This window comes from Rattus norvegicus, chromosome 16, assembly GCF_036323735.1.
Source record: "Rattus norvegicus strain BN/NHsdMcwi chromosome 16, GRCr8, whole genome shotgun sequence".
Classification (NCBI taxonomy): domain Eukaryota; kingdom Metazoa; phylum Chordata; class Mammalia; order Rodentia; family Muridae; genus Rattus; species Rattus norvegicus.
Window position 1 is genome coordinate 1,694,790 of NC_086034.1, and position 16,203 is coordinate 1,710,992.

At 39.9% G+C, this 16,203-nt stretch overlaps 1 protein-coding gene across 31 annotated transcripts in view; it reads right to left on the reverse strand.

The window, feature by feature from the left end:
• Slmap (sarcolemma associated protein) overlaps positions 1–16,203 on the reverse strand; it is a 117,939-nt gene that overhangs the window by 20,826 nt on the left and 80,910 nt on the right. For all 31 annotated transcript variants that reach the window (XM_063275127.1, XM_039094254.2, XM_039094258.2 and 28 more), the window contains 3 exons: positions 9,058–9,117; positions 5,314–5,394; positions 5,032–5,091 (listed from right to left, as the gene is read on the reverse strand). In XM_063275127.1, coding sequence (XP_063131197.1) covers positions 5,032–5,091; positions 5,314–5,394; positions 9,058–9,117 — 201 coding nt within the window. The remainder of the gene's footprint in view (positions 1–5,031; positions 5,092–5,313; positions 5,395–9,057; positions 9,118–16,203) is intronic.

Here is a 16,203-nt window from a genome sequence, read left to right on the forward strand (position 1 = left end):
GTGTCCCCTTGCTGCTTCTGATCAGCCAGAGTCCCTCCTGACAGTTGGTTCCTTTGCCAGCTCTGCGGTCATTCCCATGTTTTTGTTTGCTTGTTTTCGTCTAGTAATCTCTCCTATCGCTAGCATTTGCACTCAAGGAGAAAACCCCACACTGAGCTACTGGCGTCCTCCGAGCCAAGTCTTCTCTCTCACTCATTTACCTGTGCTCTTGCCTAGATGATGACAGATGCACACCGCCCTTTCTCCTTTTGGCAGACCCACATGTACTTTAGACCATCTTCTTTGGAATGCCATCCAGACCACTGTCCCACCCCTGTCCCTGACCAGGAAGACGCACACTTTCCGAAGTTCCCATCGCGCTCATTTCCATGACACATCTCTCCTCCCTAAGACTGCCACCACTCGCAGGCAAGGTGGCAAACCTGAAATCCCAGCAGTTAAGAAGCAGAAGCAGCATGAGGGAGTTCAAGATACTTAGTAAGTCCAAAACCAGCTACACAAAACTGTTTCAAAGTTTAAAACAGAACAAAGAAAAGATGAAGAGATGGGACTATAGTTTTCCTATGTGCCAAACATTCCTAGCTTCTGTTCCGAACTCTCAGCCCCTCTGCAGTTCCCAGCAGAAGCATGTAGACCCAGGACATTTGTCTCATCAGACCATCCTTTCAACCATCCAAGTCAAGATCAAGTTCATGATTTTCTCTCTCTCCTTTTTAATATGGCATGAATCATATGATAGATTTTAGAGTCATCACAAATGATCTTCCTTTCAAGATGCTCCGACTGACTTCCTATCATTACAACCAACCAATCAACCAAACAAACGAAAAACCAGGCACCTACTCTTCTTTGTCTTCAAAAGGACAAGAGGAAGCAAACACTGTTGTGGAGTCTTTAAGAGCCGCTGTAGAGTACTTGAGAGAGCTAGTGAGGGCCTGCGGCACATACCTCTGCTAGTAGTCAGCAGGAGGTCCCATCAGAAGAGGGCAGGGAGACCTGTGGCAGGGACTGGCCTTTTCACTTTGGCACAACAAGCTGCCTGCTGCCTCACTGGGGAAAATGTTGAGGAACTAGGAAAATGTGAACTCCCAAATCTATTACATCCAGTTTATTGCCAATCTGACTTAGAAATGCTATCCTACACATCTTTGAAACTACTTAAGTTCTCTAAATCTTAACATTATATGCCATTTAGGCAAAAGTCCTTCTTTTTTTCAAGTTCAAAATTTTGGGGAATTTTAGAACCTGTAGTTTGACCTACGTTCTCTAAAGATGCATAATTTAACAAATTATTAACAGTATAAAAGGTAGATACTATTGCTATCATGATCTCACATCTAAGAAAGAGCACGCACTTAATGAGAGATGGGTAGATTATTTTCTTAACACTAGATCACTAATATGAATAGCACATGATTATTCCCAATAAAAAATTTTTAAAGGAAAGATATTTAAAAACAATGGCTCAGATACAGAATTGCAATGAGTAAGATAAACAGGCTATATAAGTGCCAATTCTTCCTAATCAATCCTAAAGTTAACTGTGGAGCCTGGTAATTTACTCTCTTCCTTTAAGAGAAAAATCCAAGTTGGGTGTGGCACTCCTATAGTCCCAGCACTCAGAAAGCTGGGACTCTACTGTTGGCTTATGAACCGGTTTCAACTACCATGCACCAAAACAGAATCGTCACGTTATTGCACCTTATCATACAGATTACAAACGATAACCCTATGTAATCAAGCATGATTTAAATGTTTCTAGTAAATTAATAAATCATTCCAGTGAGTTCTAATAGGTGAACAAACCATTTTAGAAATGCACGAAACTCTTACAAAGGAAAAATAATAATTACCATTTAAAGTAATGATTATTTCTTGGCAACTCTTACAAAATCCACCTTGCTAGTCAAGCATGGAATGACTCTATTCTCTTGTTTTTAAGATTTATTTTATTATGTATTTGAGTGTTTTTCCTATGCCTAGTGCCCAGGGAAGTCTCAAGAGTGTGGAGTCTCCTCAAAGCAGAGCTGTGCATGGTTATCAGCCACCGTGTGTGCTGAAAACCAAACTCGGATCCTCCAGAATGACAAACGCTCTTGACCACTGAGCCACTGCTCCAGGCTCTTAACTAACATTCTGTCCGTAGACACCAAGCTGCAAGGTGAGGGAGAGCTGCCAGGTGAGGGAGAGCTGCCAGGCGAGGGAGAGCTGCAAGGTGAGGGAGAGCTGCAAGGTGAGGGAGAGCTGGCAGGCAGCGCAGTTCAAGTGTACTCTGCTCAGACAGCACCGGAGCTCAGGTCCTAGCATGTTATGGTGACCCGCAAACATTGTATTTCTTGCCTACGAAAAAGTGTCTCCTTATGTTCTCAACTGTTATTTGGAGCCAGCAGCACCAGGCTATCAGGCTATGTAAATGTTACTTCTTCACCTGCCTTTAAAAGAAGGCAAGCAGCCATGAGTAAGGGGACCTTCCCTATGTAGAACCAAAGCCAACTGCTTGAATAAGGAATAGAGCTTCAGTGCACTAAGGAGCTGGCAGCTCGAGCTGCTGCAAGAAGTGCAGACAAAATGTCCTGGCAGGCAGAGGCCAGGAGACTCTGAGAACGGTGAGGGACTGGGAAGCAGGCAGAGAACCACATGGAGAGAGAAAATGGTGAGGACGTAGTTGGGTTACATTAGAGGCTACCTGAGAGACTGCCTCAGCAAAAGGCCAATGCCTTTAACTGCACAGATGTCTTCGTGTCCTAATTACTAAACTTCAGGCATTATCCACAAAAGCCCTGCACTTCCCGCACTTCCCAGCAGGCAGCTCTCAATTCCTGTCTCTACCTTCAGGGAATCTGGTGACCTCTTCCGGCCTAGCTTCCAAAGGCACCTTCTTCTCTTATATGCACATAACTCCACATACACATATACACAGTTAATGAAAAATAAATCTAAAAATAACTTTTAAAAAATTAAGTTATAAAATCTTTCTGTTTCACTGAGAGGTAGGCGAGCCTCTGACTGTGCCTGTTCTGCCCTCCCAAAGGTTGATATTACGGGCATATGCCACCACACCCAGCTTCAAAACTTCTCAACAGCTGCTGTGGAGAATACTATTCGGGGCCTAGGAAGGTGGCTCCGAGTCTAAGAGCACTGGCTGCTCTGTCAGAGATCTGGAGTTTACTTCCCAGCAACCACAAGGGGACTGACAACCATCTATAATGAGATCTGGTGCCTTCTTCTGGCCTGCAGGCATACATGCAGGCATAACACTGTAGGCCTAATAAATAAATTTAAATAACAGTTAAATAGAATTAACATAATCATAATGCTACATAAAAACTAATCAGAATTTAGCTAACAAAAAACCTGACAGATTTTATGCAGCACAACAGACCATATAAGCCACTATTTTATGAGTGTTTATTACTTAGTTTTCCCCTCTTTTATTTTTTCATGTTCCCACAAAGCACGGAGGTTCTGGCCCCCTCTCTCTTGTACCAGTTCATGTCTGTTTACTGTGCTCCCTTTTCTAGTGTCAGTCTGTCCATCTGCTTTTTCTTTTGTTTTGCAATGCTGATACTCAAGTCCAGGGCTTTACAATGGCTTACCTCCTCATCCCGTTTTTCCAGTATCTACATCTTATATAATAATGGTTTTGCATTTCTGGGAAGATTTCTAAACAGTGCAAACAATTTATTTTAGTCACTATGACATGAAAGAACCCATGCCTTCTCAACACTAAGAGTCGCTAAGAGCAGTACAGATCAGTACATAAAGGAAACCCTGATCAGACTGAAGGACACATTGGCTGCTTAGGTCAACAATCCTCAGGAACTTCCCTGGGTGGTGGAATTCAGTCAAAACTGCTTCCAGGAGCCTTGGGGTTTTCAGTGTCAAAGGAGAAAGAGGAGGAGAATAAGGATGGCCAGACGACTTAGAGAACACAGAGACTGAACAAAATCTCTCTCGCCACGGTTACGGCAGCAGGGTCAGGCAGGCTGAACCAAGCCTATACTACTTCCTTATATCTCAAAGTTCAGAACCTGGGCTGCGGTGCTCCTTACCACTCACGTGGGACACTGGGTACATGGACACAAGGAGGCCTCCACAGGCTGCCATTGTCGTTCCAGCCCAGGGAGCTTCCAGTGATGTTAGCTCACTGCTCCCACATAATCAACTGGGGACTGTAACTTCCTTGTGTAAAGTGAAGCAATGAAAAACAGTAAATGTTGAGAATCAAAGATTTATCAATAAGTCTTCCCCAAGACACTTCAATGTAGATACTTTTGTAAATAATTGGTACTTCCTATCTACTGTATTCTAAAAGAGTAACTACCAAGAAGTAAACACACTTCCTCCTTAGGGATGAGACAAGAAAAGAGGTTTATCACAAAATTCCTCAGCTCAGTGAGAGGTGAAGATGCGGTCTAGCTGGTCATCCAATTACGAAGTCCTCAGCCCTGACACCGCACACACAGGCCACCCGCACCATGTGCAGTTTTACTCATGTGTTTATGCACATGCACATAAGAAGAAGAAAAGGTTGCCCTGGACTTGAGAGGGAATGGATGGAGCATGGGAAGAGGTGAAGGACAGAAAAATGTAAATCTTGGCCCCAAATTTCTCAAAGAGCCTTAACAAGATAATTACTGGGAAACGAGAGGAACAAAAAGTTTAAACCTCAGTACTTCTAGCAAATCACGGCAGAAATGCTATTTTTCTTTCTAGAAAGCTAAGTGTTTTTGCCTTACCCTGATTATGTTAACAGTGCACACAAGTTTCTATCAAAAGTGAGGAAAATACAGACACAAGTATATTCAACCACTTGCTGCTCTGTCTTCACTGAATCAAGTTATTCTGTAGTTTAAATGTGCACACTTATTTTTCTAGCAAGCATTGGATACCAACACTTTAAATTTACATTCCTCTTACCCTTTAAATCAGTGAACTAAATAGAAAGCTTCACATAGACACGAAACGGATTTTGTGGCAAAAGCTAAGTCTAACGTCCTGGGTAAACCGTTGTGGAAACAAGGTAAATACCTTTTAACAGAGACACCTTAGCCAGGGGTTCATTCAGGTCTTGCTCATCCATCTGGGCGTCTATAGGAGGGAGAAAGAATTACAAACTTTTTTAACCTATCAGCAAATTATTATCATAATAAATAAAATAGCTCCTATACTTGGATAGTTGAAAATAGTTTTAACAAAATATCTAAGATTTTATACAGAGAGATCTGAGAAACCAGATCTCTTTTTCATTAAACACAAACCCAGACTACCCAGAGACTGTTCAAGGTTTGTAAATACTAGGTCGACACTTACCTGTAGTGTCGTCGCTGCTTTTTTCTTTGCTTGGACTCAGAGTATCTGATAAGTCAGATTCCTTTGCTTTTGCCTGGTTTTCTATTAGGAAAAACACAAAAATCAAAATGTTAATATAATTCAAAATCTCAAATGCAAACTAGTGTTAAAAATCAACTCAGATCTTCAATCTCTTTGTTCTTTACCACCCGACCCAATGCTGGCTATTTCTCAGAGCTCACAGAAAATTAAATGTGGATCCTGCCAGCTATGCAGAGGGCTGGGGCTCTTATTCAAGTCTGTCCACTTATCAACTGGCAACAAAAATACAGCGAGCTTTGTTACAGTAATCAGGGAGGCACAACAAACCCAACAAAACTCCCAGAGCATGCTGCCCTTGCCTGACGATAATCAAAGGAAAAGGCACATTACACATTACAGCCTGAAGCTTGCCCTAGTGCAGAGTCAGAAAATCACTTGAAAATTCACAATTATAAAAATATCCGTTAAGATGTGCAGCCCTCTTCTAAAGAAAACTCAGCAAACCCAAATTACAACAAGAAGGGGACCTGTTTCACAGGAGGTGTTTCCGAGCTACTCTGCCGCACAGGACATTCTACTGGCTACTGCTGCTCTCAGAGACCCATGCAGAGCAGCAGTTCATTAATGATGATGGGTGACTAGTTCCCAGTCAGTATCTATACATCCAGGTATTATTCTATGGCGTTCTTTGGGACAGGGTTTACAGAAAAGGTTATTCCCCCACCAAAACCCTATAGATTCATGTCTAGGCTTCAGTTAAGTTTCAGATAGAAGAATTTAGTCACAATCTCATCCCTAGTGGAATCCCGTAGTGATTCCCACGGGAGTTGAGTTATGCAGGCTTCTTTGCAGGGTTCCTTTAAGAGCTCATTGCAGACTGCAATTCTTTGCTTGAGTCTACATTCCCCTCAGATCAACACCATTTTCTCTATCTGGCCTATTTATGCTGTAAAGTATCGCTTTTACCACACTGCTGCTAAGGAAACAATTATTTCCCAAGTATATTACTCTTTTTTTATTATATCTTTTCTGTTGTTGTTTTTCTTTTCCCCTGTGATCATACCCTACTTTCTGAGGATACACAGTTACTACTTCTCCTTTTTCTTTTCTTTTTTTTTTTTTCTTTTTTTTCCTGAGCTGAGGACCGAACCCAGGGCCTTGTGCTTGCTAGGCAAGCGCTCTACCACTGAGCTAAATCCCCAACCCCTACTATTTCTCTAATGAGAATAATCATACTCATTAAGGGGGCTACTATCTTCATGATCATAAATAATCATGGCATTTATCTATCATTTGTGACAATATATATCACAATTTAAAGTATGCAAAACCATGGACTGGAGTGATGACTCAGCAGTTAAGAACATTTCCTATTTCTGCAGGTAACCCTAGTATAGTTCCACAACCCAGAGTGGCTCACAGCTCAATGTAACTCCAGGTCCTGGGGATCCAACACTACTTCTGGCCTCTGTGGGCACCAATACATATACAGTGCAGTACATTCATGCAGAGTAATACTCATACATATAAAATTTAAGAAGCTAATAAATAAATAAAGTTTATAAGCCCACTTTGACTTTTCCCTAAGGAAGTAGTTGAATATGTGAAATATTACATGAGGATGCTCACTACAGCACCATCAGTACAGGAAAATCAAATGTGTATAAGATATATTCAAGATACATTTAATTACTGACTAAAACTTAAAGATAGTAAGTAAAATATATAGATTTATATAGATTAAAATATTTGTATACTTAGTTAAAGCTATTTAGAGATTGTTTCATTTACTCCCTCCCCCTTTATTATTTCCCGAGATCCTATCTCAAAAGCAAAGCAACCAGCCTAGCACACAGCAATGTGAGTGGGGAAAGTGAGGTTGAGGTTTCAGTGGCTGCCTGAGGACACACAGTGAATGATGGTCTTGCTGCATCCTTTCTCCTTCTAGGCTATGAGAGACCTGTCCTGAGTTAGACCCAAATCAAAGCACACACAAGGCATAGTTATGTGCATGTAGAGGGAAGCCTTCAGAGGACTGATATTAAAGAAAAAGTACACCATAAAATCACTAAAGCATTAAGTCAAATTCCAAAGAAATATTTTATAACAGACTGAAAACATTTAAAATGTAACTTTTATGGCCACCTGGTTTGGCAGTGTGAAAAGTGCGAACAAAGGTTGATTAATGAAATATAAAACATAATATCACGCTTGGAAAATGAAAACTCATTTGCATGGAACTATCTGCCATAATAGGTTTAATAAATGTCTGACTGAAACAAAGAACCTTGAACACTTGTCCAGCTTGTTCCTGAAGATAAAAACCCAGCCAAATGTGGGTCTCTCCCATTTGTAATCTCAGCACTTAGGAGGCTAAGACAGGAAGGAGCTCAAGGCTAAACAAGGCAACACAGTAAGCCTGTCTCAAAAAAACAAACCAAGAGACCCAGAAGAGGACCTGCTGAATCAAAACAGGTTCTTCAAAACTTTTTATGTCTATTTTTTAATCCATAATGTTGCTCACATCTTTTTCAAAAACTTTACCTGATTTCAAGCAAATCTACTCCAGAATACACTGGTGTCCCTAAGCAGCAAGGCACTTTTTGAAAAGAAACACCAATCACCCTCACCCTCTGCTTTGCTTCCAGTACAAAGTGTTGCTTACTCAATCAACAGATTAGAATAGGAACCTAGGTGGTGAAGTAAAGACTATTTTAAAATCTGTCCTCATCTGTTTAATAAGACGAAATAAATTGCATATGTACTAAAAATAGCTCACTATTCTGAAACCTAATGCCCATGTGCCAGAACAATCTTAGCTTTGCACGTCTATGCATTCTTTCTCCTAATATGGCATCTGCTGTGCACAAAGCTCAGAAGGAAAGCCCCAGACACCCGACATAAAATGTTTAAAAACATTTTAAAAAGCAAGTGAACCCAATTGTTCTAATAATACACAACGTACTGAAATGAACGGTTACAAGCTCTTAGCATTTGTTGTTTTAACTGACTAGGACTGCGAGGCTAGTTTTAAGTTTTATTCTGGCAAAGTCTGATGAAAGTTCCACTCTAACAATGAACACATCCCCCCAGATTTATTTACCTAGTTTTCCTATGCTTAAAAGCTGCAGTATGATGCTTTAAATCTTACTTTTCTTCCCTCAGTTTAATCACTATAATAACAATAACAATTATAATAATAAACCTATTTTGATGAATCACTAGACTTAAGTATAAAATATAACATGCTTTTATATTGCTAAAAGCCATCATTTTTGTTTTAATCAAACTGAGATAACAAAATAGAGAAATATTGAATATCATAAGGAATGTTAAATATACAAATAATCTTCAAAATAAAATTTTAAGTATTTTTTCACTCCTAAAAAGTTTGCACTGTGTTGACTGAGATGAAAACTGAAAACAAGGCAGCAATGAGACTGAAGAACAGCCACAAACCTACCACACGCATTACCTGAAAGCCATGCACAAATGCCGACATTAAAAGAAATTTTCCTATTTTTTCTTAAAATAGACATCCAAATATTTGTATATGACTGTGGATTCTGTCTTTCTCCTGTTAATATCTGATACTATTACCAGATTGACATTTTGTAAGCTGTAAGAAATAAACAATAAAATACAACAACCTTGAAATTCTAGACTAACTTTCATTATCCAAAATAGCTGTGAAACCGCAGAGAGAGAAGGCAGAAAACTTACCTTTGGAAAGCTTGGATTCCTCCACCACTTTGGTTAGATGCCCCTGGACCATCAGCTTCTCTGCCAAAGAAAATAAGCGTTACTACCGAAGCTCAAACAGAGCCGCATTCCCTGAGAGGAGCTGTGGAACACATTCCATGACCAAATTTAAAGACGACAGCATTACCCCATGACCAAGCTTCAACAAAAGGCTTGATCCTTGAAGGGGAACTAGAGAACTAAGCTTACTAGAACAACCCCATTACTGCAGAAGACTGGAGTGCTATTGTAAAGTCTAGACTCGTATGTGAGGAGACAAAGTTGAAATAGAGGAATTCTGGAAGGCAGTTTCCTTAAAGAAGAGAAGCAATGCCTATCGATAGTTTATTTCCTAGTGATGCCATTCAGAAGAGACCATATAATATATATCAAGAAGATGGATGATTTTAGAAGAGCTAGTTCTTTAAAAGAAACAATAGCATGTGCTTTTAGCATTTCCTGTATCTTTACAATTTATTTGAAGTCATTCAGTATTTTGGCACTTTATAACTTTTAAGAACTTTTATGAACTTTTATAAACTGTAAACCTTTATAAAACTAATTTTTTCAGTCTAAGTTTTTATAGAAACACAATTTCAGATCCTCCTGCCTCAACCTCCCAAGTACTGCATTTACTGCACTACCTCACCTGACTTTTCTCATCCTTTTAATTTTACTGCTTTAGTCAACTGTATCCTGCACTGTGGATTCTAAATCTTTCTTTTGTTTTACTCTTTTTATTATTGTAGCATAACTCCTGATAATCTCATTAGAAGGAATGGGCAGAGGGTAAATGACGTGTCACTCTCTCCTCTGAACATGCTAGTGTTCTACTAACACTTTTCACACGACAGTTTAATTAGGCCCACAATTGTACAGGAAATATTTTTTCTTCAAAGTTTTAGAAGCACAGGGCTCTGCTTCTTCTAGCTTTGAACCTGCATGAGCTTAATGAAAATCTCTCATAGGTGGTAAGGATTTCCAGAGCTTACAATAACTGATCTGCCTTTCTTTTCTGAGTACCTGGGGTGACACACCCACTTCCACAGCACCAAGCCAGGGCCAAAGCTCGTAAGAGAAGACAGAAGTTCACGGCCCACACTACAAGAAGTCAAGCATCATCTTTTGAGATGGCAGCATCACAGTAAGATTGTTACCCCTACAAGCCCTGAGTAATGATATGGCACAAAGTACTCTCCACATGACAGACAAGTGGCATGGACAGGAAACAAATGCTTGACAGACTAAGCCAGTAAAAACCCAGACATTGCTCAGTGGATAAGAGCAGCTCTTGCAGAGGGGCGGACCCTCCGTTCTCAACATCGATGTGGCAGTGTGACTTCAGTGCTAGGATGTCTGACACACCCTTCTGGCCTCCATGGCCACCACACACACACACACACACACACACACACACACACACACACACACACAGTACACATACATACATAAAGGCAAATAATCATATATACAAAATAAAAATAAATAAATCTAAAAATAATAAGTACAGGAATACAGAAGTTGGAAAGGAGGAGGAAGAAGAGGAAGAAGAGGAGGAGGAAGAAGAGGAGGAGGAGGAAGAAGAAGAGGAGGAGAGAGAGACTCCAGGGTTTATTTACTACCATCTTATAATTTTGCTTACTATGAATTTTCTTTTACCCTTAAAGCCATTAAATCCCTTGCCCCATACTGGAGAGAGAATGCCCAGTCCTATTATTTTTGTACTCCCCTCCTCCCACCCTTTCTCAACTAAAATTCACGTAGACCACCCATTTTAAAGGAACAATTCAGTAATATTTAGTACATTCATAATACCCAAAGCATTTCCATCACCCCAAAAGAAGTCAAATAAAAATTAAGCATTTATTCCCCAAACCTCCCTCTGTGGCCCTGGCAGGTTTTGATCTGTTTCCTATCACTTGATTTATTTACCCTGGATGGATCACAGAAATGGAACCATACAGTGTGTGCCTTAGTGTCTGGTTTAGCTTGTCACCTTTTCAGACACAATTCGATGAACATCCAGTGTATCTTCTTAGCTCACAGTGTAGAATTTCAATACCTTTCGCTGGGGAATTGTATTACAGTTTGTTTTATTGATAAGTATATTCCCCACCCGTGTCCTTCCACACATCATTTTCCTCACTTCTCACAGCTAAACTTAATATTCTCATGAGAATTCCTTATTTTAAAACATTTACTTTAGAAAAAATTTTACTCAACATACTTACCATTTTCTAGAATATTTACTCGTTTTAAAACTCTTGTACTGATTTGAAAAACTCTTATCTATCAATGATTTTACTGGGCTGTATCTTCTAAGAGACAATATAATCAGTTTCTTGTTTGATTTATAAAGTATCTAACTTTCTGAAGAAAGTAATTATATTCCTTAAAAGCTTTCTTCTGCTTTATATTTTTTCCTGCTTCTTCCCTGGCTCACAATGTCCCGTTTTTCTTATATTCCAACCTTACATGCAAAGTTCCAGAAGCAGTTATGGGGCGTCAAGAGCTGCGTGAGCAGCAGTTCCTGAACAGCCTAGGGTAAGGGAATGAAGCCCAGGCAAACCCACGTCCTTGCTTAAAGCACTACACGGACTCCTCCTTCCTGAGCCTTCACATCTGTAGATGCAAGACTTACCCTCTACCCCATGTACAGTAGGAAATAATACAATTCCAAATCTCGCACACCTGATCAATATGTTTGAAACAGTCCAAAATTTTGCCTACACCTATGACTTGCTACTGTCTTTTCTCCCACTCTCCTCATGACCTAAATGTTATAAATGGATTCACTAACTATATTTAATAAAAAACTTTCAACTGCCTTTTAAGAACGCTGTCCTTTACTTTTGAACTGCCCATTCATGTCCTATGCCTGCCCATCTTTTCTTAGCCTTTCACTGCCTTTTACTCCATGAGGACATAATTTAAACATGTGCATCTGGTATTCAAGATTTTTGCTAATGGCAATACAATTCATGTATTCACTGTATTAATTATCTGCAACTGAACTATTTCTAATGCTGATGGAAAACCACACTCTCTCTTAGTTTCCAGAACTCTATTCTCTAACTGCTTTCTAGATTATTCATCCAGAATCCCACAGAGACTTAATCTCATCGTGGCTAAAGCTGAATTTCTATGTTCTTCCTTTCTCCTAAATGATGCTGGTATCCCTCCTCTCTTGTTCCACTATTCTTTATTCAAATCTCTTTGACGGGATGCTGCAACTGTCCACTATCTCCACCTTCCTCAATTCACTATAAACTACTTGTGGGAATATAAGGATTCCTTCAAATACTACTATGCACCAGGATAACAAAGATATGATAAATTGGTTTAAGAAGAATGGGGAGGTGTCCCAAAACAAATCTGACCTACGTGGTTTATCTGCCTGGCTATATGAATATAACTCTTCTGGTCTTTCTCAACTACGTCAAAAACTCAGCCAGGAAATGGTAGGGTACACCTTTAATGCCAACACTCAGAGAGGCAGAGACAGGCCATCTCTAAGTTAGAGGCTAGCCTGATCTACAGAGCAAGTTCCAAGAAGCCAGGGCTATACAGAAAAACCATATGAAAAACCATAAATAAGGGAGGAGGGGTCATATTAAAATATACTGCTCAAAACCCTTCCTTTCATTTTGAGAAAGTAAAAAACAAAGCAAACAAAACATCAAACCTCCAACAACACAGGAGACCTGCTGCAAGCCCTATAATCTACAGAGATAAGTAACAGCGTCTGCTTACGGCCTGTCTACTCCGCCACCCCTCATCAGAGACTGGCAGAAAGAGCGTCCATGTAACATAAGGTCCTTCAGATCTTACTCTAGCGTGGGATTCTCATCACTCTCGTCTATCTGAGGCAGGGTCTTACCTCCAGCTCCAGCAGCCCTCTTACCTCAGCCTGCTCACTGCTAGGATTATAGGCCTGTGCCACCTCATCTGCATAGTGTCACACTTAAGCCATGTGTATTTACTGTGTAAGACACACACACACGAACAGTTTTTAAAGGTATTTATAAAGTGAGTTTCTATGAGAGTGCTTCCCAATCAAAACAGTTTCTATCAACGCCAAAGCCCTCAGTACGCTCTGTTCTCTCCCCACAAAGGCGAGGGCTACCTGACTTTGTGATACTTACTCTTGCATATTTATCTGCTTCCTCAATTTCTTGGTGTATGTGTGCATGTTCACGTGTGGGTATGTGGGCACACGTTTGTGCATGCTTGTGAAGGCCACAGATCACACTGGGTTCCTTCCTCTGCTATTATTTTTGAGAGAAGTCTCACTGAACCTGGTTCTCACTGTTCACTAGCCCAGCTGGCCAAGACGTCTTCCTGTCTTTGCCTTACCTTCCCTGGGACTATCAGGATGGGACACTATGCCCAGATTTTTCTACTGCTACTAGACATCCCGCTGGCCTTTGTGCATGTGCAACAAGCACTTTATCTCCCTGTGCACACTTTCATATTTCTTTAGTCACCTAACCAAACGTACCTGACTAAATGTAACTTTAATGGTCTAATGTCAGTGCATAGTCTTACATGTTAGGCTTCTGGCACCCAACAGATCACAGTACATTTATTCACTAATATTAAAAGTCTTCTGGGTTGTTTCCAGTTTTGGACTATTATAAACACTGCTGCTGTGAACATCTTTGATTTAAATCTGATATACCTCCTTGGTCACCTCTATACAGAGCTTATTCTGGGGAGTAAAACTAGCAACACATTTTACTATAATTACATCTTAACTATATCAGGGACCAATATCTAAGCATTTAGTTTAGTCATAAAGTATAGAATAATGAAATTGTAAAAGCTATTGAATCTGCCAAAACTCTACAGATGAGAACTAATCTTATTTCTTGGTTCACAGAAATAAATTAGGTATCACATTACTATGTGGTTCAAAATAGAAATAAAGAACAAAGTAAAATACTCACACTCACAAGAAGACTAAAGGGATCCCACCCATGCAGACATTAGGTTCCTTAGATGAAAAGGACAGTGCTAAGGCAATAACCTAAGTACAACTAAGGATCCTAGGTAAACCAATGGTTGGAGGAGAACTAGCCTCTCTGCTCTGCAACTATCAACCCAAAAGAGATTTCTAAATCTCAAAACTGAGCTTCATCATGAAATATTGTCATAATGCGCTTGCCCCTAAATTCTGTAAATTGCAAACATACCAGCAATTAAAATTTTGTAAAAGGCTTGCATGCTGTTAATTAAAAAGTAAAACTCTAGATTATGAGAAAATATTACAGTAACATGAAAAACAAAGCTAGCTCAGCTGGCTTGCCCCACCCCAGGCCTGGGATGGAGAGGGAGGAAAGTGCTATTCCAAGAAAAGCTTCTAAGGCTGTCCCTTCCAAGGCTTTCCCCTCAGAGTTCCAGACACGGTGCCTCTTCTCCCTCCCAGTTCACAAGTACTTCTGTGTGCTAAGAGCAGAGGGCACCAGGTCAATATAATCTCAACTAAGTTTTAAAACAGTGTCACAAAGTATGTACAACCATCTCATTTTATGAAGGAGGGAAGGAGGGAAGGCTAAAGGGGGCTAATTAGCCAGCAATCATATGGTCAGTGAAAAAAAATCCTGCCACCATTCTTCTCATAACATTATAAATGGAAACAAGTCAACGTCACCTGAAGAGTTGACTGATTCTAAAAAAGCAAATGCAAAAAATAAACTTATTATAATTAATATGAAGATATAATTAAATGAAATTATAATTAAAGTTCAACATCAAGTTAGCAACTGATCTTCCTCACAGACTGGTAACTCACTAGCAGAAATTAGACTATAGAACGTCATAGGTGCTGCACACGTGCATCTTAATAATTCAGACATGTACATGGGGATTCATTTCTGGTGAAGTAAAATCAGCTAAAGCAAGTCTTGCTATAGAAGACATTCTGGAGCTGTTTTGTTTGTTTATTTGTTTGTTTGTTTATTCATTCGTTTATTTTTAAACAAGAGGAAGTAGGAATAAGGAGGAGAGAGGGGTTCGGAATTGAGACACGATGAAAACAAACCAATCTAAGAACAGAAAAGACAGCACTGGCATCATTTCCTGCCATTCAAGTGCTAAGAGCTGCCAAGGGCCTTCGACATATCTAGAGCAGACAAGTTAAGAACAAAGAGATCAAATATTTATTAGCAACATCTAACTCTGAGAGAAAGTTTTCCCATGATGGGGAGTATAAACTACTTCGAGTACAGAACTACAATTCCCTGATGTTTTTTAATCACAAATAGACTGACCAGGTTTAGAGAAATAAAATAATTTTTAAAACCAAAGTTTAAAAAAATGTATTTGAAGTAGAGTTGGCACCCAGTTAAGACTGTTCTGAGGCTGCCCTCACAGAGTGACACAGCGTAAACAGAGTCACCCAGTAACACCTCGTCAGTGGATTCCTCTAAGGGTTCAGTTTCAGTAAGTATGAGCAAGCCGGAGCAGAAAGAAGGTACTGGAAGAAGCCTGCAGAAACAATGCCTGTAATTTCAAAATGAGGCTAGAACAAGGGGAAAAATATTTTGCAAGCCAGTAAGATTAAAAAAAAAACAAACAAACTGGAGATGCTACAAAACATAAGCATGGATGAAGACCACAGAGGCATCGGTTTCGGGACACTTGGTAATGCCATCCAGAGTGAGCTGGCTCCTGGAAAATGGACAATCTATCTCTACAAAGCAGGCCTGAGAGAATTTTCTGGCATCCAGCAGCAAAATCTCATGTGAGCACATACAGCAGCCCGACAGCCCAGACGCAGGCAGCCGTCCAGAGAACTATGCTCCTTGCACTCAAGGACCGGCGGATCTTAGGTTGCTGTGTCCTTCACAGTTCACTCAGCTCATCAGGGGAGAGTTCATGGACCAAACAAAAAATGCACAGTGAAGTTCTTCCTAAACCTGGGTAGCCTGAAGATAATTTTTTGCTAATAAGTTTTAACAAGTCTTAATGAAGTTACCTGCTAATTCTAGACTTATGTAATTTTATATAGAATATTTACAGATTGGGAATTGTGTAAAAGGTTATACACTTAAGCCTTTTTAAAAACCCGCCTTCTTTTCCAGAATTAAGCACTTTTTTTGTAAAAGAACTTTTTCAAAAACACAG